Raw genomic sequence first — 20944 nt, 5'->3', positions numbered from 1 at the left:
TTTTTGTATTTCCTACACTGGTGCCAGTATGAGTGAGCAGTGAGCACGCATGTCCCCCTAAGCCCTCATAACCAGTGAGCCGTCAGATTGTTATTTGTCTGGAGCCGAATCAGCTCCTTTCCCGAAACCAGTCGATTGATTCTCATTACAGCCAGTCAGCGCCATCGACCGTCCATTCAAACCAGTCACCTCTATTGATCCTCCATTAAAGGCGACCAGGCGCCCCCATTTCTCCTCATTGGAGCCGTCCCCTCCCCTCCGCACAGCCACCCCCTCCCTTGATCTCCGTTATCTGAGCTGTAAACTTACTGACCTAGATTCATCTGAACGCACAGAGCTTCCTCCTCCAGTCTCCGCCATCTGGAGTGACCGTGGCTTGAAGGGTATCAGGGTCAAGGGTTAATGTAAGAAACACTCAAGGTTTTCAGCTTCTAATAGGTGCATCTCTGCACACCACAGACAACACTCCTCAGCTTTGAGCCCTGGATTGTTGGGATGTTAATCATTAATCGATTATCAATTAATCAATTAAGAATTTGATCATCGAACATATATTAACTGATTAATCGATGCAGGCTATGTGCTATTTTGTTCATTTTTTGCTGAAATACTGCCCCAAGGGTGCAACTTAACTTTCACCGCTTACACAGAGGCAGAAGAGAGCCAAGCAAGAAGGCAAAAAGTCCATTGTAGGAGAATTATACACCAAAGACAACAGTATACATTAATACAATGTTGAAATACAGCACGAGTTTGTTTGGTTGATTAACTTGTAAGCCCAAAGACGGGTGTAAAAACCAGCATTTTGTATTTTCAATTTTCTGTCAAAAGCTGTTTTTTATATTATTAATTGATAATTGATCATTAACGCCATTGCTTTATCAGGCCGGTGTTTCTTAATTCTGTTCTTTCGTCACACATTCAGCTGTTCTTCCTCTCTCTGTCCTGGGAGTACCAATGTCCCTGAAAATACTGTAACTATAATAACAATTTAAAGCCCCATTCGCTGTTTGTATTTTTGCACTAGTCATAAGTTAAAGTTACCTCAAAATAACATTTTAATTTTATATTTTGCACAGGAGAATGGCAGAGGATGGCAAAATGTTTGCTTGTTGTTGTTGTTGTGCACATAGTTAGGAAAAGCCTGACTTTGAGCCAAAAGTATAAAGGCACTACTAAGACAAAAGTTTTCATGACATTGTTGTCATTTATGTTTAAGAAACAATAAAAAAGAACCAGTGAGATTGGTAAACCAAAAATGTTCATTCTTTCTTTATTTGTAGAGCAAAACACACCCACACAGTCACTGTCCAACTTTTGCAGTCAAATTGTTTTTCATCAAATTCGTTATCTTCATCGGGTGATTTTCTTTAATCTTTGTTTCGTATCGTGAGTATTTCGTATCGTGAGCCCTGTATCGTATTTCGTATCGTTTCGTGAGTTGACTATTTCGTTGCACCCCTACCATTCAGTAAGTTTTCCACTGCGCCCTCTGCGTGCAATAGTATCGATAACGATATCGCCGTTCAAAGTCAACAAAACACAGCGCCAGAAAGCTCTATGTACATGTTGTGACATTGGGTACTCACCACGTGATGAAATAATAATGCATAGTCCCGTGAAACATCATTTTCGTAGCAAATCCGAATCGAGTTACTTCCTTGTATTCATTCAGACAGCGCTTCCGCTGTACAGCGCATGCGCGCGTCCTGTTTTTTTTTCTTTTTTCTTGCTACGGGACGTGGCAGACAACTTGCTTAGTCCTAGTGCTGGCCAATGGAGGGCGGTGTGGGATAAATAAAGACGAGGGTCTCCCTATTACAAGTCAATCTACCATGTCCTGTGACTAAAAAGCTCTTTTATTACTGTAAAAAATGTCAAAAATCTTACTGATTGGGGCTTTAACTACATATTAATACAATTAGAAAATATACAAAGTTACTCATTTAAATAATGCTGGTGATTGGCATCAGCCAATGGATATACAATATCATGCAGGAATGTATTTTGATATACTGTATAGATGTTTGCTCGCCCTCTCATTGAACTACTAAAATAGGCTGTGTAACCCAATGCTATATGTTGGCTTGTTGTAGACCCAGCAATGGTGCTAAGACCCTCAGTGTCAATTTAGAGCTCAACCTAATAACTGCCATGTTCTCATACTATGCACAGGGCTAGAGGAAACCACTGCTAATGTTCAGCCTTTGACCCCTAACATCTAAATGTCTCCATGGCAGCAGTAGCATGCCTGCATTTGCAAAAAAATAAATGAACTTTCCTGAAAGAAAGTGGCCTTTAGTTTGAATGGCCTACAATGCTACAGTATGTTTCTCAGACACAGTCTCATGAGATCAACTCCAGGTCTGTTTTGTCAGTCCCTGGTCCCACAACGTCTCTTGCTTGTGAAGAATAACCTTGGTGTGACACACGTCACCAACGGTTATTTTTACTGTCCAAAACGTCACACGGTGCAACAATGCAGGCGGGCTGATTATACATTTGGAAGGAGAAGGTCAGTCAGGCTGGGCTTGGGGTTGCTTCATTGGGTGCAATGCTCCTTTAACTAGCAGCATATAGATGCAAGTGTTTTTAAATGGAACGTGACGATGGCACCATTTACAGTCGATTAAAGATTTGATTCGTCACTCGGTACCATGAACCTCTGTGCTCTGTGCTCTGTTCTTAGTGGCTTGGTGCTAGCCTAGCGTTTGTGTGTTTTATTAATAGGGGTCTTTTCATAGAAGACCCTCCAGTCATTACAGGGAAATGTGATCGCTGTACTGTCCCACAGGGGAAAACCACTACCCCTCTGACACTTAACACCCCCCCTGTGACCCTATATTGTCCACACGTATTCACGCAAAGATACTGTATACACACTTACATTCTAATAGTCCATAACCCACATAATCCAGGAGTCAGATGATGTGCTGAATCAGCAGCTCAATACACATAGAAACGCACAGCATGGTGGGCGGCGGCTCTCCCTCCTTGACAGGTTTGCAAGGTGGTCTTTATGGTGTTAAGAGAGATTAGGATTGGGGTTTAAATCCAATGTCAGTCTGGCTGCTGCCACCACCACCACAGCATCCTTTCCTCCTCTTCAGCCTCATGGTTCAGTTCAGAACACACAGGCTAATAGCAGAGTGGACATTAACAGTAGTTTCATGCTCCAATAACACACCGAACAATAATGCAGGATGAGTCAGCCTCTGTTGTGTCAGTCAAGCAGCACATCATAAATTGTGTTTGCAACAAGTCGTCAGTGTTGGAAAGTTACAATATTTTTAATTGCTAGAGATTTCCCCTGACGTATAACTAAATCAGGCCATCCAGGGCACCATCAATGGACACTTGCAGCAAAGTTGTTTGATTCTGTTCAAATGTTTGTCTTTTTGACACTTTGTCACAGATGCACAAGATAGATACATACTGATCAGTCATTAACATGCCAGAAAAGTCCAATCATGCTAGACCTCAGCACCCTCCCACACTATTAAACACAACTGAAGCTAAGCAGCAGATACAAATACCACCATGATGAGATAGACCACCATGAGCTAGACCACCCTGAGATAGACCTTACCTCTTGCAAGACAGGTGGCCGGATGGGCACAGTGAGGCCTGGATTTGATGAGAATTGTCCGTGTGTTGTCTTTGCATGAAGCCCTTCTTCTCTCTAATCCTCTCTTTGGCACCTCTTGAGAGAGTCTTCTCATCAGTCTTCTCTCTTCCTCTCTGTTTGGCACTTCACTTTGCCTTCCAACAGTCCAGGATGAGAGAGAGAGAGTAAGAAAGTGATATGTGTACCGAAAAGAGAGGAGGATGGTTGGCTTGGTCCATCGATGGTGGGGGTGGTCTGTAGAGAGGAGTGCTTGCCCTGACAGATGACTGTAAAGAGGGATAAAGGTTTGGGAGGGGCAGATAGAGTGAAATAAGTACAGAGGGGGCGTGGCCATGATGATGGATAACAAAGGACCTGCCGGAGAGGATGAGAGGACTGTGATTGCCTGTACTTGCTCCCTGCTCCCTTCATCGCTCTCCTCCTTTTATCTGCCCCTCTGGCCATAATGGACCCAAAGAAGAGTGATGGAGAAGGAAAGTGATGGGGGAGGGTGTCATAACAGAAATTGGATGGTGAGATGGGAGATAAGACAACGTAAGGGGGTTGGAGCGATGCAGACAGTGGTGGGCCCGGCGTGGTTGCTGTGGCTCAAAGAGGAAAGGCTGGCGTGACGTCATGACCATGGGCAGCAACCATAGACCGTGAAAAGACATGGACGGAGTGAGTGTGACGTCAACCATTGGTTTATCATATCCTGTTCTGAAGATCAGGGGTTTCCCACACAGCCGCAGCTCCATCTGCTATTGGTCTATGATCGACAAGCTGCTCAATCGTTGGACAGGCGACCTGCCAATCACCCCCGTCTTTTTTTTAATCACCTATACAGACCAAAACCGTTTTGTTTGTTTGTTCGTTTTTTTTTTTTTTTTTACCAAGCTGTAAACATGTTTATTTATGCTGTAAACTTGGGCAGTTTAACATGGGTGCGAAAGGGGACTGACTCGCTTCTGCAGCCAGCCTCACGTGGCCATTCGAGGAACTGCAGTTTTTAGTAGTAGTACTTCCGCATTGGCATCAGACTAGGGATGTTCATTTTGAAAAATTTCCATAATCGAAAATCGGGGAAAATTAACGATCAATTATCGATTATCGATCATATTAATAATAATAATATATATATATATATATATATTTTCTTTTACAAAATGAATGCCTATGGCAGAAAATACGAAAGACAACGTGTTCTCCTCAATGAACTCTTTATTTCAATGTGTCTCCTCTCCAACACTCTGCTTTGCCCATGTTTAAAACAGTTTTGTTGGCACAAAGGCCCGTGCCCAGCCAGAAAACTAGACTATATGAAGCTCCACCTCACGTTAGTCGGCTGTGCAATTGAGTGGGGCGAGGAGGAACGAATTCCACCCAAACCTAGTCCGCAAAAAAAAAAAAAAAAATTAATAATAACAAAATCGATAAAAATTCCACATGATCGATTCCATTCCTTAACGATCAATTATCGATTTTCGATAACTGATGAACATCCCTACATCAGACACAGTCCGAAAGCCTGCCCCCCTTGGCAGCGACCCACTGTGGCAGGTCAAAGGCGTGTGTCGGCAGCGTTTGTCACGGTGTTACTTTGAGCTCTGCCTTTGCTTCATGCACGTAACTGTCAGCAATGCCAGACACTTGGACAAGGAATAAACCAAAGCATCCGGGAGGACCAGGGGGAATGGGCTATGGCTAAAAACATCACTGCACAACTCCATTGTAAGCCTTTCACCAAGTATGCGAGTGCGTACTGCGTACTAGTGCTTCAAATAACTGCCAATCCCACGTAAAGATCAAGTATTCAAGTGTGCAGCCACCAAAAATGCCTAAGTGCCTGTCAGCAATTGAATTAGCTCTAAGCCTACTTTGAAACAATTTGGTGGTTTTGCTAGATGTGTTGCTACAAATACCCTTCAGTTAAATTAATAGGCGGTGAGGAATAGGTCTTACAGGTCTTTGTGCTCAGGGTATAAAGGAGGGAATAATGTCCCCACAATGGCATGCCATGGAGGCAAGCTAGATAATAATAGAAAAAGTAGGTCTGTAGCTACAGATGAAGATGTCGGTGCAGTGTAACTGGACGGGTATCTTCATGGACTCATCAACCCACCGAACACACCTTGACTCAGGCTTAGCGGCACAACATGTCATGTACTGTGTTCAAAACTTAACCAGGCTTGAACTTTGCTTCTTCTTGTGTGACGCATTTGAGCTCTGGCTGCTGAAGAGAGGAATTCTCTGCCTGTCTATTCTTTGCAGTGTACCCGAATGGAACTTTAATAGCAGGCAATTTTCCACGTGCATATTGAGTAAGGACAGTGTTACGACTACGAGGCCTGCAGATTTATAGCACAGTTCAGACTCCTGGCATTTGTCTGTTTTAATTAAAGCTAAGGTATTTACGATCAAGCATCCTCATTTGCCCTCTTGCCAGGAGGTCTGAGCAGCATGACCTCACAGCACGAGACGAGAGGTATGGAGGGAGAGGGAGAAGTAGCAATAGGGAGGCTAAAGATAACCAGGTGCTTGGTTTGATGGCTGCTACATCGTTGGTATCCAAGGTAACATTTGCGTATTCCTATTTGGTTGCTATAGCGACACCAATGCATTGAAGTATACTTTGCCTGATGAATAACACAACCAGCCTGAGAAAGTATAATGCGCTAGTATGTGAACGCATCATTCAGCTCATGGGCCAAACTGAAGAAATGGATTGTGTGACTCCATAACCTTGTTATCCATCAAGAGTTTGTGTCTGTTTCTCAGATGGAACATTGGCTAAGGGTGAGCAAGTTGACATGCTCACGCCTAGCAAGACCTCATGTAAGCTAGTCTGAAATGTGTTCTTGGCTCTGGTATGTCATGCCAGATTTGACTAGCTTTCTACCCTGAGCGACTGTTCATTTGACAGACCTTGTACAGCTCCTGGTTGCAAGTGAACCCCTAACACTCTTTTTCTTTTTTTCCAGATGTGTCTGATGCAGAGGAGGCGATAGCAGAAGAGAAAGAGCCGACAGAGAAACCCAACACACAGACGAAAACGGGGGAGAAGAGGAAGAGTATACCAGAGAAGCCAGCCAAGGCCAAGAAGAGGAAAAAGAGTGAACAGGTATTACAATCGTATACCCTCTGTAGTACTACCTGTACCTGCTCATCAGTATGTTGTTGCAGTACACAAGTTCCCCCTTCCCTCCCGAACGCTATAATACTGACAATTAGGGGTGGGGGAAAAAATGGATTCACTTAAGTATCGCTGGTGAATACCGTGATAATTTTGGTCACGATAATCGTGATGTGAAATTTTCATACCGTTACATCTCTAGTAGTAGTAGAGCAAACAACTACCCATAATGCTGTGACATGAGCGACAGTAGAATGAATCAGTCTTGGAAAAATAACAGTGACCTTAGCCTTGCATCAGCATTTGGGCTTTCATGTGTTTTTGTTTTGAAATAGTCACCTTAAGTTATTTCTAGATGAGTGTGTAGTATAGTAAGTATACTAGCATTGTACCCGGCGTTGCCCAGGTTAAATAGGCACAAAGCAATACAACGGTTTGCTTGGCTGGAAATGATGGTGGTGTCCCAGGTGGTTTCCAGCACGTTCCATAAGTTTCCAGGATTTTACAACCTGCCCATGACCTTCCCCAGATCATAACCCACCAGCATGCTAATTTTCAGCCCAATCTGACCTGGGGAGGTGGGTTCCAGGACTTATCATTTGGTTCCAGGACTTTCCAGGCACTTCCAGGACATGACAACGTGCCTATGACCTTCCCCAAATCATAACACAACGCCATGCACATTTTCAGCCCACTCTGCCCTGGGGTGTGGGCGTGAGGTGGTTTCCAGGACTTTCCAGGTGCTTCATGACTTGATGACCTGCCCGTGACCTTCCCCGGATCATAACCCATCACCATGCAGATTTTCATCCCAATCCGACCTGCGTTGTGGGCGTGAGGTTGTTTCCATGACAACTAAAACTGAACAGATTTTGTCTGCATGTCTAATTTCATATACCAATATCTTCTTTTGACTTGATGAATGCATTCAGTGTGTTCAACCGTATCGCCCATTATCTCCCCCAACCTCTGTGTCTCTCTAATATAAGAGTGTTCAACCATGTTATTATTATTACTGTTGTTATTGTTGTGCTCAGCTAGATTTAGCTAGACATATTCTCTGTAAAGCCCTCTGAGACATGCTTGTGAATTAATTAAGCAGTGAATTAATAAACTTGACTTCAAATAAATAATTTATGCAAACAACTGATCTAAATGGGTCTTATGTAGGTCTTCAGCCTAAATCGTGTTTATAATGTATTGTTTTCACAGAAAGAGTGTTTAGTTGCTCAGGAGGAGAAGAAACCGAATGAAGATGACAAGTCAACAAAACCCAAAAAAAGGAGGAAGGTGAGCATGAATGCACTACACGGACACCTGCTGGTGCAAAGAGGAATAACATTTAAATATTCAAAGAGTGCAGTGCAGTGCACTGTTAATCACTGGTCTTTGTCGGTGTGTATTACTTGACTGTATTTTGTTTTCCAGAAGAAGAAGACGATTACAGACGTCTTGGCCTCTTCTGAAGCGAAACCAGGCTGTCCGGCGGACCTGCAGAACCTGGTCACACAATACTTCTCAGACAAGCGCTCTGTTATTGAGCTGGAAGAGCTCAAATTGCAGGGTGAGTCAGGCTGTCTCCCCTTTAACCTGGAAGCTTAATTGCTACCCAGTGATTTGTTGACTCACCGGGTCTCTGTCCTCCTGTGTCTTCTAGACTCCCGTTTCCTGAGCAGCAACGACTTAACACACAGCCTCTCCTCCTATCTGAAAGAGAGTGAGTGCTGTTCTAATCTTCAAGTTTGTCCCTACTGTTTATGTCTGTTAAGACACAAAGTAAGTCTCCATTCTCTGTCATCTCTCTCCCTGTTAACGCTTAGTTTGTCCCAAATGGGCGAAGGTCCAAAAGCAGCACACTGAGAAGAGTTCTGTGGCTCTGCTCGTCGTCTGTAGCTCTGCCCTCCGAACCATCGAACTCATCAAGTAAGTCACAGATCAATGCTGTTTATTGCTGTTTACAACTTTTTAACTGGCTTTAACATGAGTGTTGACTTGTTTTGTGTCGTCCCCAGGCAGCTGACAACCTTCAAGGGTGAAGCCAAAGTATTGAAGCTCTTTGCAAAACACATCAAGGTAGAAGAGATGACATGCATTATGGTGCATATGCTGTGTGTGGATTGCGTACAAAATAACCTGTTGGAGCAAAACAAACCGTTTTCTCTGCCTGTGTGTGTGTGTGTGTGTGGGCGTGCAGGTAGAGGAACAGGTGAAGCTGCTGCAGAAGGGCATCACGCACATCGGAGTGGGCACACCTGGCAGGCTCTCTGCTCTCATTGAGAGAGGTGAGTGTGGACATGACAGTCCCGCCATGTATGTCCAAATGCCTCTGAATCCCCTCTCATTCTGTGGAAACTCCCATCTTATTCCGTGGGAACTTGAACTCTCATCTCATGGAAACTCTCATCCCTCCTAGAGGGTTTGAACGTGCAGGCGTTGCGCTACCTGGTCCTGGACTGGAACTGGAGGGACCAGAAGCTCCGAAGGATGGTGGACGTTCCTGAGGTGAGCTGCTGCCCCCTGCTGGGCTGAACGGAGAGGGACAGTTTGTATATATTTGGCAAGTTCGACTTGAGGATCACTTTAGCAGTGCATCATGGTCAAAGTTGACTTTTGTTGAGTGATGAAACAGTTCTGTGTCATGCAGTTTGTGTGTGTCTCTTTCAGGTCAAAGTTGACTTAATGAAGCTGCTGGATACTGGTATCCTGAATGGCTGCAAAGAAGGCAAAGTCAAAATCGGCCTCTTTTAAATGCACCCTGTAGACCTTGCTGGTGTTGATGTGTGCTTAAATCATCATAGTGATACGTTCTTCATGACACGCTGAGGGACCTCTGGCCTGTGCACCCCATCCTGTTTGTTTCCCCTTTGGCTCAGTGTGAAACGTGTGTTGTGCTTTGACTATTTTCAGAGACCATGTCCAATGTGTGATGTCGTTTGTTCACTCTTGTATTCCAACACGATGTCCCAGTGTGAAGGATTGAATAAACGCACTCTGAATGAAACCAGCATCCCTCCGTTTGTTTACTCTGACCCAGGGAAGTCCCTCCCACTGAGAATGTGAGGTCATGAGTTTACTCGCCCACTAGGAAGTCCCATTTATCATAACATCCTGTGAAAAGCAGCAAAGAAGAGGCCGGAACCGACGGATATCTGTCCTACGGCAAGTTTTTGAAAAGTTAGACGATATAGGAAAGAAATACGTTCCTATGCTATTTTAAGTCATCACTGATCTGTGTAAATGAAACCGTGTGTGTGTGTGTGTGTGTGTGTGTGTGTGTGTGTGTGTGTGTGTGTGTGTGTGTGTATCTTGTGGAGGGAAACAATAGAGAAACCGTGAAACAAAACAAAGAAATAGCAGCAGAGACAGAATGAGGAAGTAAAGCAGAGAAGTGTGGTTAATGAGTAACAGCCAGCAGTCCGTCCCAAAGCTCTCCTCGCCCCGCGAGGCCTGCTGCGAAACTCTTGGCAGGCAGAGTGGTGAGTGTGAGTACAGAGAGATAACGTTGTTGAAATAAAGAACAGGAAGAGAAGAGAGAGGAGCGGCTTGTTGTCGTCCACACTTTTGGATCCCTGGCTGTCCGTCCCCACCCGAGACCCTCTCCTGTCCCCAGCTAGAGTTCCCTCTCATGGGCAAAGCGAAGGCCAACTCCGGGCCTCTGCCTCGCAGGCCCGACAACTCGGCCTTCAAACAGCAGAGGCTGCCCGCCTGGTCTCCCGTGTTAACGGCGAACACTCTGCTGCCCTTCCTCTATGGTTTGGCTGTGCTGTGCATGCTGCTGGGAGTGTGGCTGCTCCTCACCGTGCAGAGCACACAGGAACTCAAGGTGGGTGAGCGTGTTTCTGACGAGTGCACTTGCTTATGAGTCACTCTGGCGTCTAGAAATAGACGTCAGATGCTGTTAAACACAGAAACTCTGCTTGTGTGGATGTTTGTGAGAGGGAAGTGCACTTTGTGTGTGTGTGTGTGTGTGTGTGTGTTGACTTTGGTAGTATTATTTTGGTCTCATTCAGTTAGACTCGGGTCAAAGATGTATCTTAAAATGTATTCCATTTCTATATAATGTACACTTAAGATGCATTGTAGTGCAAAAGAGCCTTGAGATTCTTGCTCTGATAAGATAACGTGGAGAGCAGGAGAGGTGCAATAAAAGGGAGTGACATGGGGAGAAAAGATCAAGGGTAAGTTTTGAATGAGACATATACAGGCACAGCGGCCGAAGCAAGCAGGAGTCTGTTTCATGTATTCTTTCTCTCCCCCTCTCTCTCCTGTCTTCCCAGCTGGACTACACCACGGCCGGGACGTGTAATATATGCTTTGAAAAGCGTAAAAACAACAGCAAGGCGTCACAGTCCTGCAATTGCACCGTGGTCTTCCCCATTGAAAAAGCTTTCAAGGTAAATGACCTCTAGGTGTGACGAGCATACACCTGGAGTTGCGCTTCCTGTGTGTTCATGCTTGCCTGAAAAGCATCAAGTGAGTGAAGGACAGACTACAGCCTCGCTAGACTGATGATGGGTTTTCTGTTCTCGTCCCAGGGAGATGTCTTCTTCTATTACGGCCTTCAGAACTTCCACCAGAACCTCCGCAGATACATGGACTCACGAGATGATGGGCAGATGGTCGGCAGGAAGAAAAAGCTTGAGGTAATAATCTCCGCCTCATATATTTTTCTCTTAAGCAAGAGAAACTGTTGTCTAGCCATTGTCCTGTCTGATCAGCATCACTGCCTCTCCATTGCTCTCTGTCTAGAACCCAAGTTCATACTGTGAGTCGTTTTCAAGGGACCAGCGCGGACTCCCCATCGCCCCCTGTGGTGCTGTAGCCAACAGTATCTTCAACGGTGAATCACGTTACCACTCGTCACATCCATCCTCCGCATTCCTCTCGACGCCCTCTCTCACACTGCTTTGAACCTCTTTGTGTTCTCCCAGACTCCTTCACTCTGGTACATCATGACTCCAACGGCTCCCCAAGGCACGTCCCTCTATTCAGGAGGGGCATCACCTGGTATACTGACAAAAACATCAAGTTCCGCAACCCAACGACAGGAAACTTGACACTGCCACAAGTGTTTGAAGGTAAAACGGGGTTGCATCCTTGAACAAACACAGCTAAGCACGTGTTGTAATTATTTCTCTGCACTGACTGTAGCTCTTCAGGAATATTGCATGCATTTGGCTTCTGATTGCATATTGGGGTTGAGCGGTATGAAAAAGGGTTTTTGAACGCTGACTCCACAGGCACAGCGAAGCCACTGTACTGGCAGAAGCCTGTGTACGAGCTGGATCCTCACAACCCCGAAAACAACGGATTCATCAACGAGGACCTGATTATATGGATGAGGGAGGCAGCCTTCCCCAATTTCAAGAAGCTGTATGGGGTTCTGAACCGTGCCGACGCCACCTTTGCTGACGGTCTGCCGGTGGGGAACTACAGCATCGAGATCTCCTACAGTATCCTTCAACTGGTTTAACTAGCCAGGGTGTGTGTTGCGTGGGTTGTAGTAGTATCGCGAAGGGAATGAGAAAACAGCACTTGTTTCCTCTGTATTATCTGTGATTAGAGCTATAAATAAGGTGATTACTTTAAGACTCTGGGTCGGCTATATTTTGATTATTTTTTTTAAATCTATATTCAACCTTGACCTTTGCCCTCCCAGACTTCCCTGTGCAGTACTTCAAAGGCAAAAAGGAAGTGGTGCTGACGACGGTGACCTGGTTCGGAGGTCAGAACCGCTTCCTGCCCATCGCTTACCTAGTGACCAGCGGCCTGATCCTCCTCATCGCTGTCATCCTCACAGTCATGTGGTGGAAGTTTGGTAAGGATGGAAAGAACATGGAGTGACGGGGAAGAAGCTCACAGGGACGTCCAGGAGTGAAAGAGTTAAAACAAAGACAAGCAGCTGAGTGATTCAGAATGCTTCTAAAGAAGAAGCAAATACTAAATGGCAAGAAGACTGGTGTAAATTATTATGTGAATAAATGAGGGAAATGAAGAATGGTTAAAAAATAATCTATCTGTAAATGAGAAACTCAGATGTACATCTGGAGAATTACTCTCTATTTACATATCAACTAAATTTGCCACATGGTGTGTGTCTGCTTTTACTCTGATGTACACCCGTTTATGAAAGATAATTTCCTTGGAGGCATTTCAAACTCAACCAGATTGATGCAGTCAATATATATACGAATGGAGAGGGAGTGACGGGGGTACTTTGACACTAATGTACAAAAATATAATGCCACTTGAAGAACTCTGTGATAAGGACACACAATGTTAGATGATTGTGGGATGATGTTTACATCTACATTACCAAAAGGGAACAGAGGATGCAACTGAAATCTTTTGTAAGTATGGACAAAATTAGTTAATTATTCCAGATTTAGGTCGGTACTCATTCTAGTCAAGAAAAAAGCCAATCATGTATATTGTATTTATAACATGATTGTTTATACAATGACAGGATCCTAAATTGTGTGCTACATCTATGTACAGCAAGATAATTAGAATAGAGAATCTATTTGTGTGTCTTAAGATGAGGCTTTTAAAAATGCAAAAGCAATCATTTTTATTATGGGCCTACTGTGAAGCTTGATGTAAATATGTTGACAGTCCAACATTGTAATAAAACCATTTCTTTTTAGAAACTTTTATTTCTCTATATACACACAGTGAGAGTCACATAGACACAACCTCACTACAGTGACTAGAGAGCACCAAAGCCCTGCATCTAGATTGATTATTTGACCTGGAGCATAATCAAAGCATGAGAGTGGTGACATTGCTCTGTTAACTCAACAATCCCCTCGCTGAGGTTGCTATTCTGTAAAGGTATAGAGCAGCTTTTTCTATTTGACTCCATCTGCACTCCTGCCACCAAGTCGACAAGTTAGTACCACAGGTGGATCGGAATACAGTCTGTGCTGTGGCCTACAATGATGCTTTAGACAGTGAACGAACATGTCCTACTAACTATAAGCCATATGGAGTGCCAAAGTCGGGCCCTCTTGCAGCTTCGGCATGGGATTTCATTCCCCATTCATTTTACTTGGACAAACCAAGCAATTCAGCTATTATTCAGAATCACAAGAGACCAAATTACATTTCACTCAGACCAAACCTGAGGGAGGGCCACCGCTCAACCCAGCCAAGTCTCGGCCAAGGTGCTGGAAAAATAACTAGTTACAAATATAAAAGGAATTTCCGCACACTTGAATCTGTACAGACCAAACCTCAAATATTTTTTAAATCTTCTACGGTCTCGTGATTCTGAATTACTTGGGTTTGTCGAAGTAAAACTCTTATATGTTTTTTTAAACGTCACTTCCTTAGGCCCCATGGGAAATCTGGCGATGGCGAGACTTTGGCACTCTTGACTTGTCAAAAACATTCAGTACACAGGACTGCAATACAGAAATGGCTTAACACACAGATACAATGGTAAAATGAGTTATATGGACACGAGTCACACTCAGATGCAACACAGCTAAAACACACATTTCCACACAAGACAATTCACCATGGCACACAAAGAACTCAAAAAGCGAAGGACAACCATACAGACACACAGGTAACTGACACCAGAGAGGTGTTTCTGCCAACCTATCACTTGTAATAGATTCACCCACGTAGCTCTTATTTTCTAGGTCACTTGACCAACTAACTAGCTCTCAAAATATAGGGGTGTTTTCCCCCCCCTACAATAAGACTGATTTAATGTGAATTTGGCTACTTTTGCTCCACTGGCACAAATTGTGAAAGTTGGATGTGAATTAACATTGCATAAAAACAGAAAAGGCAACATTTGGTCTTCTCTTCCATAATAGAAAACACATTTTCTACTTTGGGCACTGGCAGTTCTTTAAATTGACCCCTTGGATTCTGCCTCTTCAAGTCGACGTATTCACACATCTAACAATCTGGCAATGTGTTAATCAGATCAAGCAATCACAATGGCATGTTAAAGTGTAACACAAAGTAAGGTGTCAACGACAGTGTGACCATGGCAACAGTGCAACCATCATTCTTTCATTTGTAATCAATGGGGCTAGTGGTGGGCAGATTAGCATCTTTTATGCAAGTCTCTCCTTATCAGCAGGATGTCAAACAAAAAATAAATATCAGTAAATCATTCGACAAGTTATTCTAACACAGGTTTGCAGTGATGGAATTACTAGAAATCGACAACATTTTAAGTCATATTTTGAAACTGAGGAAAGAAAGTACCGTTGAAGATTTGAGAGTTCCTCTCGACAAGGAAGAATTCTTTGACCTTCATGAGGAACCCTTCTGTGACAAAGGTTGACATGGGGTGTAGGAGTCATTATGCAATTAATTCTTCAGTTAGACAACCCTCAAATTGTATGCGTCTTCATCATTGACGCTTCAGATGGACCCGGTTCAGTATGGAACAGAAACGATGAATAAATGGCAATCACAGTTTGACAAAACACAAAAGCTACTTATCACAGAAAGGGGACCAAGTCTTTCTTATCAAATAGTAGTCAGCTCTTTCCTCTCCTCCATGCAGCCCCTCCATCGGCATCTATTCTCTCACATCTGACACATTCATCTGTGGTTTCAGTGATAGGACTAGCACATTGTGGCCATGCAGAAACAGGTAGGCATACAGACATCTCCAGCTCTAACTAATGCTAAGGGAGGGTTAGGGTGTTCTTTCACGACTCCAGCCCGGGGGTGGGGTCACACAAAACCGCCTCCTCATTCATTAACCCTCCATCTTTGTCCTGTGGGCAGTGTGTGGGGGGGAGCGGATTAAAACCATGTGCATCCAAACTGTTGTTTAGCCATGTCCTGTTGGCTTCTGAGTGCTACTCTGAGGCACCTGATAGGTTAGCTCCTCAGTGGGCATGGCCTGTCCAGTGGCACTCTTGGGTGTATCGTACGCCGACCTCCCGTTTTCTGTAAGCGTGAGCAGTGGGGTGGGCCCGCTGCCCATGAAACTAGGTACTGCGGTTGGCTGGTTCATGGAGGAGCCCCCCGATAGGTGGCAAGCCATGTCAATCACTATGGGTGTGGCGTATTCAGCTCCAGAGGCAGGCAGGGGTTCTGCATATGCGTGGTATATGTCTGGTGAGATAGGGGCATCGTACAGGTCAGGATCCGTGTATCCCGGGTCGGACACCTCCTCTGGTTTGAAGGTTGACCTTGCACCCAGTGTTGTCACCACACCGCTCACCAGGGGCTGGGCGTACTCTTGAGACAGAGAGACGGACAATGTGAGATAGAATACTTATGAGCAACAATTTATGAGCATTGTGTACGTCAGGGGTGCCCACACTTTTTGTTTTGCCTTGCGAGCTACTTTTAAAACGACCAGCTCAACATGATCTGCCAACCCCCTCTGAAAAGGTTTGTTTTCGTTTTGTCTGTTTTTTTAATTTGCAAATAAAGGGAGAAAAATACATTCAAAATGCACTAAGCCTACGTTACATTTTACAGATACATTACAGCACAGACCCTCTCCAGGGCACTACATTTCAATTATATCTCAAGCTGTTTTATGGTTGTAAGGGTTCCTATTATGCAGTGATAGTTGGAAGTCGGGAAATGCGTCATCCGTGTCCTTGCATTTGGCAATGCAATAATAATAATAATAATAATAGCTTGGATTTATATAACGCCTTTCAAGGAACCCAAGGCCGCTTCACAGAGCACAAAAGATGACGGACACACATAGATGACAACAAAGAACAGAAAGAGACTAGCTGCCGAAGGCTGTGTTGAACAGGTGAGTTCTGAGTAGAGTTTTGAAGGTAGCCAGTGATGGGGCGTTGCGGATTTCGGCTGGGAGAGAGTTCCAAAGGGTTTGGGCCGCCACGCTGAAGGCTCTGGCCCCAAAGGTCCACAGGCGGTAGTGGGGTATGGAGAGGAGACCCGAGTTGGAGGACCTCAGGTTCCGGGACGGGGTGTAGGGTTGCAGGAGGTCAGACAGGTACTGGGGGGCGAGGGCGTGGAGGGATTTGTATGTGAGGAGTAGGATTTTATACAATAGTTCCTAGTTTGCTAGGAACTATTGTCTATTCGCTAGGAACTAGTGTCTTTGCACACCATAATGCACATTGTGCTGTATCGCTTAGGTCTGTGGGCTCATCTAACCTTAGCTGGAGTGGGAAACACTCACAGTCTATGTCCTCCTGCTTCAAATCACCAGCCATCACTTCACATCTGCGTGTAACTGTACTTCTGGAAAGCTGGAGGGCTTTGATAGCTGAATGATACTATCAGTCTATTTTAGTCTTGTCGTTTGCACTCGTTTTTATGTCGTTCTTTCATTGCATTGTTGTGAATGAAGTGACTCCCTCCTTTTTCAGCATACATTTCGCACGGTTTACGGCCCCAGAATGCAAAGTGGCGTTAGTTGTCAATGGTAACCTAATGTAACACAGCTCTCAACCGCAGCAGACTGGCCGATCTTTATGTCAATCAAGTGTCAGACGCATAGGGAGGATGGACAAAATGTGGAGGGGGAAGAATATTTTGATGAATGGCACAGCGATCTACCATCACGGCCTTTGCGATCGACCGGTCGATCGCGATCGACGTATCGGGCACCCCTGGTGTACATGTGGTGTACGTGCAACTTAAGGTTTGATAGATGTGCTCGACACTTCTCACACACCCAGGCCTTCATTTTTGTTGCTCGAGTCTAAAAGCTGTCTAGTTTGCCCAAAAAGTGTGTTTGCAATGAAGCTTGACTATACATTTCTTTCTCTCAATTGGACTCCTGTCGATATGTGGCCCGTCAAGCTTGTCAGCTGAGAATTTTTTTGGGGCTGTCCGTCATCAACAGCCAATCAGATTTGTGTGCAGAACAATGTAACATTATGATAAGCAATACCAAAGCAGCGAAAAACCATGTTGAGTGTTACACCACTACACTCTCGCACCACCCACAATCTGTCAGAATAGAGCGACCTAACAACAAGCTGGTCACAGTGTGAACGTTGGTTTACTACTGTAATACTTCTTGGTCTACCTGCAGGTTCAGCATGTAGTCTGGGTGGAGTGCCTCTCCCTCTTAGTCGGCCCACCTCACTGCTGCTGTACCGAACTGAGTCATCCGACTCCACCATCTTGGATGGCAGCAGCTGCTTCATGCTCTTCCACCAGTCTACAGCAGAGGCACAGTGAGATGCACAAACACCAACAAGCTCTCATTAAAAACTAGGGATGCACGATATGGATTTTTTCCCCCAGCCGATAGCGATAACAGATAATTACCTGATTCTCATGGCCGATACCGATAGGATAACCCAGGCATGTCCAAAGTCCGTCCCTCGGGCCAAATGCAGCCCGCGGACAGATTTTAAATGGCCCTCAGCCTGTCTCTCAAAATATACTATATGTGGCCCTCCACACAGTATTGGTTTATCAAGCAAGTTCAATTTGCATTTTTTCCCTTCACCTAATGATGACAGCACTATCATACAGTTTGTACAAGCACCAGGTAGGAACAGCACATGCAGAACTAATGTTTTCAGATGGTAAACAAAATACTTAAGTTCAATTGTATGTGATTTTTTATTTTATTTTTTATAACCCATATGATGCGAGAAGCACCTGGCCCCCTGCCATTTTCACATTATCTAATCTGGCCCCCATTCAAAAGAGTTTGAAACCGATGGTTTCACATTTTTGTATTTTAAAAATAATTTGATAACCTTAGTTTATGTGCATCCTGAGGGTAAGAAGGGCTAAGATGTAGTGATTAAAGATGGATATTCCATAGCTCTGACCTAACCAAATCTAACTAACATCACTATTGTGACCACAACAAAAACAAAGAACAGTTCTGACTCTTCAAATGTGAACTTATTTTTTCTGGTAAAGTACATCAAAAAACCTCTCAAACATACTTTGGTTTAACGTGTCCTGCAGAACTGTGACATACCTGTACGATCCCAGTGAGGCAGGTCATATGCTCCCTCTGAGCTCTTCTTCCTATAGTGAGAAAATAACAGGCATTGAGGGCAAAACTGAAGCCTTCACAAGGGAGTTTAATCAGGAGAAGAGCTAAAGAACACACCTGTTCCTCCAGTGCCAGGTACAGACCACAGTCAGGATGAGAGCGGTCAGAGCCATGACCAACACTGGAACCAGCACTGCTGCCAAAGCCACATCTAAGAGGAAAAACACCACAGTAAACACTCTGTAAGAAAAAAGAACCATAGAACTACGGTACTGTAAGTGTAAACGTGCATTTCTATGATAAAACACTGACTCACCTTTGCTGGTGTGGGGAGGCATAGTGGTGTTCCTGATGTCTGGCGGCTGTGGGGTTCGGTTCTGAGGTGGGGTGTAATGGTCCTCAGGGCGTGGGGGAGGCCGTGGGGGGCGAGGTGGCTGGAAGATCCGTGGCCTTGCTATCGGGCATTACAAGAAGTGTGGAGAGAGGAGAGGGGGGATCACATCTCAAATCCTAATAAAGAATAGAAAATCCCCGAACAGAGCAGGAACTCAAAATGATCTTATTGTGAGCTAAGCTGCTGATCCACATTGGCTTACCTTTATGAACCTGGCAGCCGAGCAGCTCCAACTTGAGAGTGATTCTGTGGTGCCATCGGATCGGATTTATCCTCACAAACCGGGCCTCCATCGGAGGGATGAAGTTATTCCTCACCTCATGCAGGTAGTTGGTGTTGCCTTGGAATATCTACCGTGAATGATGAAATAGGAAAAAAATCGCTTTTAAATTGACCAAAGCACAGAAGCTAGTGTAGGCCAGTTGTAATAGTTCGGGAAGAGACAATCGGCAGAAAAAAAAACATTGTATTCACCAGAGCAATTCTGGTTTCAGGCTTTGAACAAATACACTATAGCCACTTCTTAACATGCAGTGGAATCCGTATTATAACCTGCACCTAGCCGGTTGGCCTGCATGTTAAACAACAATTAGCCGGCCTACGCGCACTCCCGCGACTCCGTATCTTATCTACCTCGACCACCGGTATAAGATCCGCTTCCACGCAAGCGCTGGTCATGTTAAACAGTGGAACGATATGATCCGCATATGTCCGTAGTGGGCGGGTGTGGCTCTTCGTGACTCACTTCACGTTCGCTAGTTTATTAATTAATGAATCGTTCGGGCAATCGCTTATATCAACGAGCAAACTCACGGTTTCCTCAAGTGTTGCAAAAACGGCTTGAATTGTTAAGTGGGGGCTAGAATGACCGTGCTTTCCGAGGTGAGGGCTGGCTTGACTGCAGTTGCAGGCAGCCAGGTCTAGTGCATCAGGAGGGACGCTGCTGCGTTGCTTGCTTGCTCCCATGTCAGAAAAACAAAGCCTAACGTTTGTGGGAGATTCAAGTTGTCGCACTTATTACTTTTAGCTAACGCTACGTTGTTTTTTCATCAAGGCAATGTCCAGAAGATATGGGCTCATGAGTTTCTGCAAATGCAGATAGATAGGCTACAGTAGGAGCATGCATGCATGTTGTCTGTTTCAATCCTTCACCGAGAACGACGTGCCGACAATTAAATATTCTTGCTGCGAAATCGGCCTCTTAATGACAACACTGGAATAAATAAGATCGACTACGACTATAGAGGCTATAAAGAATGGACTATAGAGAAATAAATGGATTCAAAACGTTTATTTAGGATACATAGGCTATCAAACTTTTGTGGGGAGAAATACATTTAAAACTAGTCAGATATGACTAGTTGCCACTTGTAAAATAAATCACCCACAGTGATTGACGACGGTGCGACCACTATTTTGACTGCCTCATAGCTAAAGCTGTTTCCTATCACATTTCTTGTGTTTGATACATGCTACCGCGCCACGCCCCCCCCCCCCCCCGCCCACTGGCAGAAAAAAGGTCTCATATCATGTTTAGAAAGGCAAAACCTGAAAATATCCTGCTCTCTCTAGCTGGACATGATCCGGAGTTCATGTTTAAAAGGCACTTATGAGAGAGAGCTGAAAACGACCCTCCTCCACACAGTAACAGACTGTAAAGAATCCCAGCAGAGAGCAGCCACTAAATCCATATCCATTCATTATTAATGCCCAAGTGTCCTGGTTTGTCCTCCACAGCACTTAACTCAAACCACCGCCATCTGACTGCTCCCATTTCCTGCCATAAACATCCCTTACTCAATACCAGTTGCTATGGAAACAATCCAAGAGTCAGTCCCCCCAGTCCTCCGAAGTGACATTTTTGTCCATTTGCAC

The 20944-nt window shown here is 44.6% G+C and overlaps 3 protein-coding genes across 3 annotated transcripts in view; 2 read left to right on the top strand and 1 right to left on the bottom strand.

Annotated features, from left to right (window-relative positions):
* cmss1 (cms1 ribosomal small subunit homolog) overlaps positions 1 to 9700 on the top strand; it is a 57174-nt gene extending 47474 nt beyond the window's left edge. Inside the window, exons 2-10 of the mRNA XM_083638531.1 lie at positions 6589 to 6728; positions 7953 to 8030; positions 8169 to 8304; positions 8398 to 8457; positions 8561 to 8663; positions 8753 to 8813; positions 8935 to 9022; positions 9154 to 9242; positions 9405 to 9700. Of these exons, the coding sequence (XP_083494657.1) occupies positions 6589 to 6728; positions 7953 to 8030; positions 8169 to 8304; positions 8398 to 8457; positions 8561 to 8663; positions 8753 to 8813; positions 8935 to 9022; positions 9154 to 9242; positions 9405 to 9488 (839 nt within the window). The 3' untranslated portion in view covers positions 9489 to 9700. The remainder of the gene's footprint in view (positions 1 to 6588; positions 6729 to 7952; positions 8031 to 8168; positions 8305 to 8397; positions 8458 to 8560; positions 8664 to 8752; positions 8814 to 8934; positions 9023 to 9153; positions 9243 to 9404) is intronic.
* Positions 9701 to 9860: 160 nt separating this feature from the next.
* Positions 9861 to 13362, top strand: tmem30c (transmembrane protein 30C). Its single transcript, XM_083638925.1, has 7 exons — positions 9861 to 10563; positions 11018 to 11134; positions 11276 to 11383; positions 11490 to 11580; positions 11672 to 11818; positions 11981 to 12193; positions 12400 to 13362. Exons 1-7 carry the CDS (start codon positions 10366 to 10368, stop codon positions 12582 to 12584), a joined length of 1059 nt encoding a protein of 352 aa, XP_083495051.1. The 5' UTR covers positions 9861 to 10365; the 3' UTR covers positions 12585 to 13362.
* An 85-nt stretch (positions 13363 to 13447) lies between these two features.
* dcbld2 (discoidin, CUB and LCCL domain containing 2) overlaps positions 13448 to 20944 on the bottom strand; it is a 29177-nt gene continuing 21680 nt past the window's right edge. The window contains exons 10-15 of the mRNA XM_083638634.1: positions 19272 to 19419; positions 18992 to 19129; positions 18793 to 18886; positions 18658 to 18707; positions 17743 to 17877; positions 13448 to 15959 (exon numbers count right to left, since the gene is read on the bottom strand). Coding sequence (XP_083494760.1) covers positions 15547 to 15959; positions 17743 to 17877; positions 18658 to 18707; positions 18793 to 18886; positions 18992 to 19129; positions 19272 to 19419 — 978 coding nt within the window. The 3' untranslated portion in view covers positions 13448 to 15546. The remainder of the gene's footprint in view (positions 15960 to 17742; positions 17878 to 18657; positions 18708 to 18792; positions 18887 to 18991; positions 19130 to 19271; positions 19420 to 20944) is intronic.

This window comes from Poromitra crassiceps (genome assembly GCF_964638095.1).
Source record: "Poromitra crassiceps genome assembly, chromosome: 6".
NCBI lineage: Eukaryota > Metazoa > Chordata > Actinopteri > Beryciformes > Melamphaidae > Poromitra > Poromitra crassiceps.
This window is presented reverse-complemented; position numbering and strand designations above follow the sequence as displayed.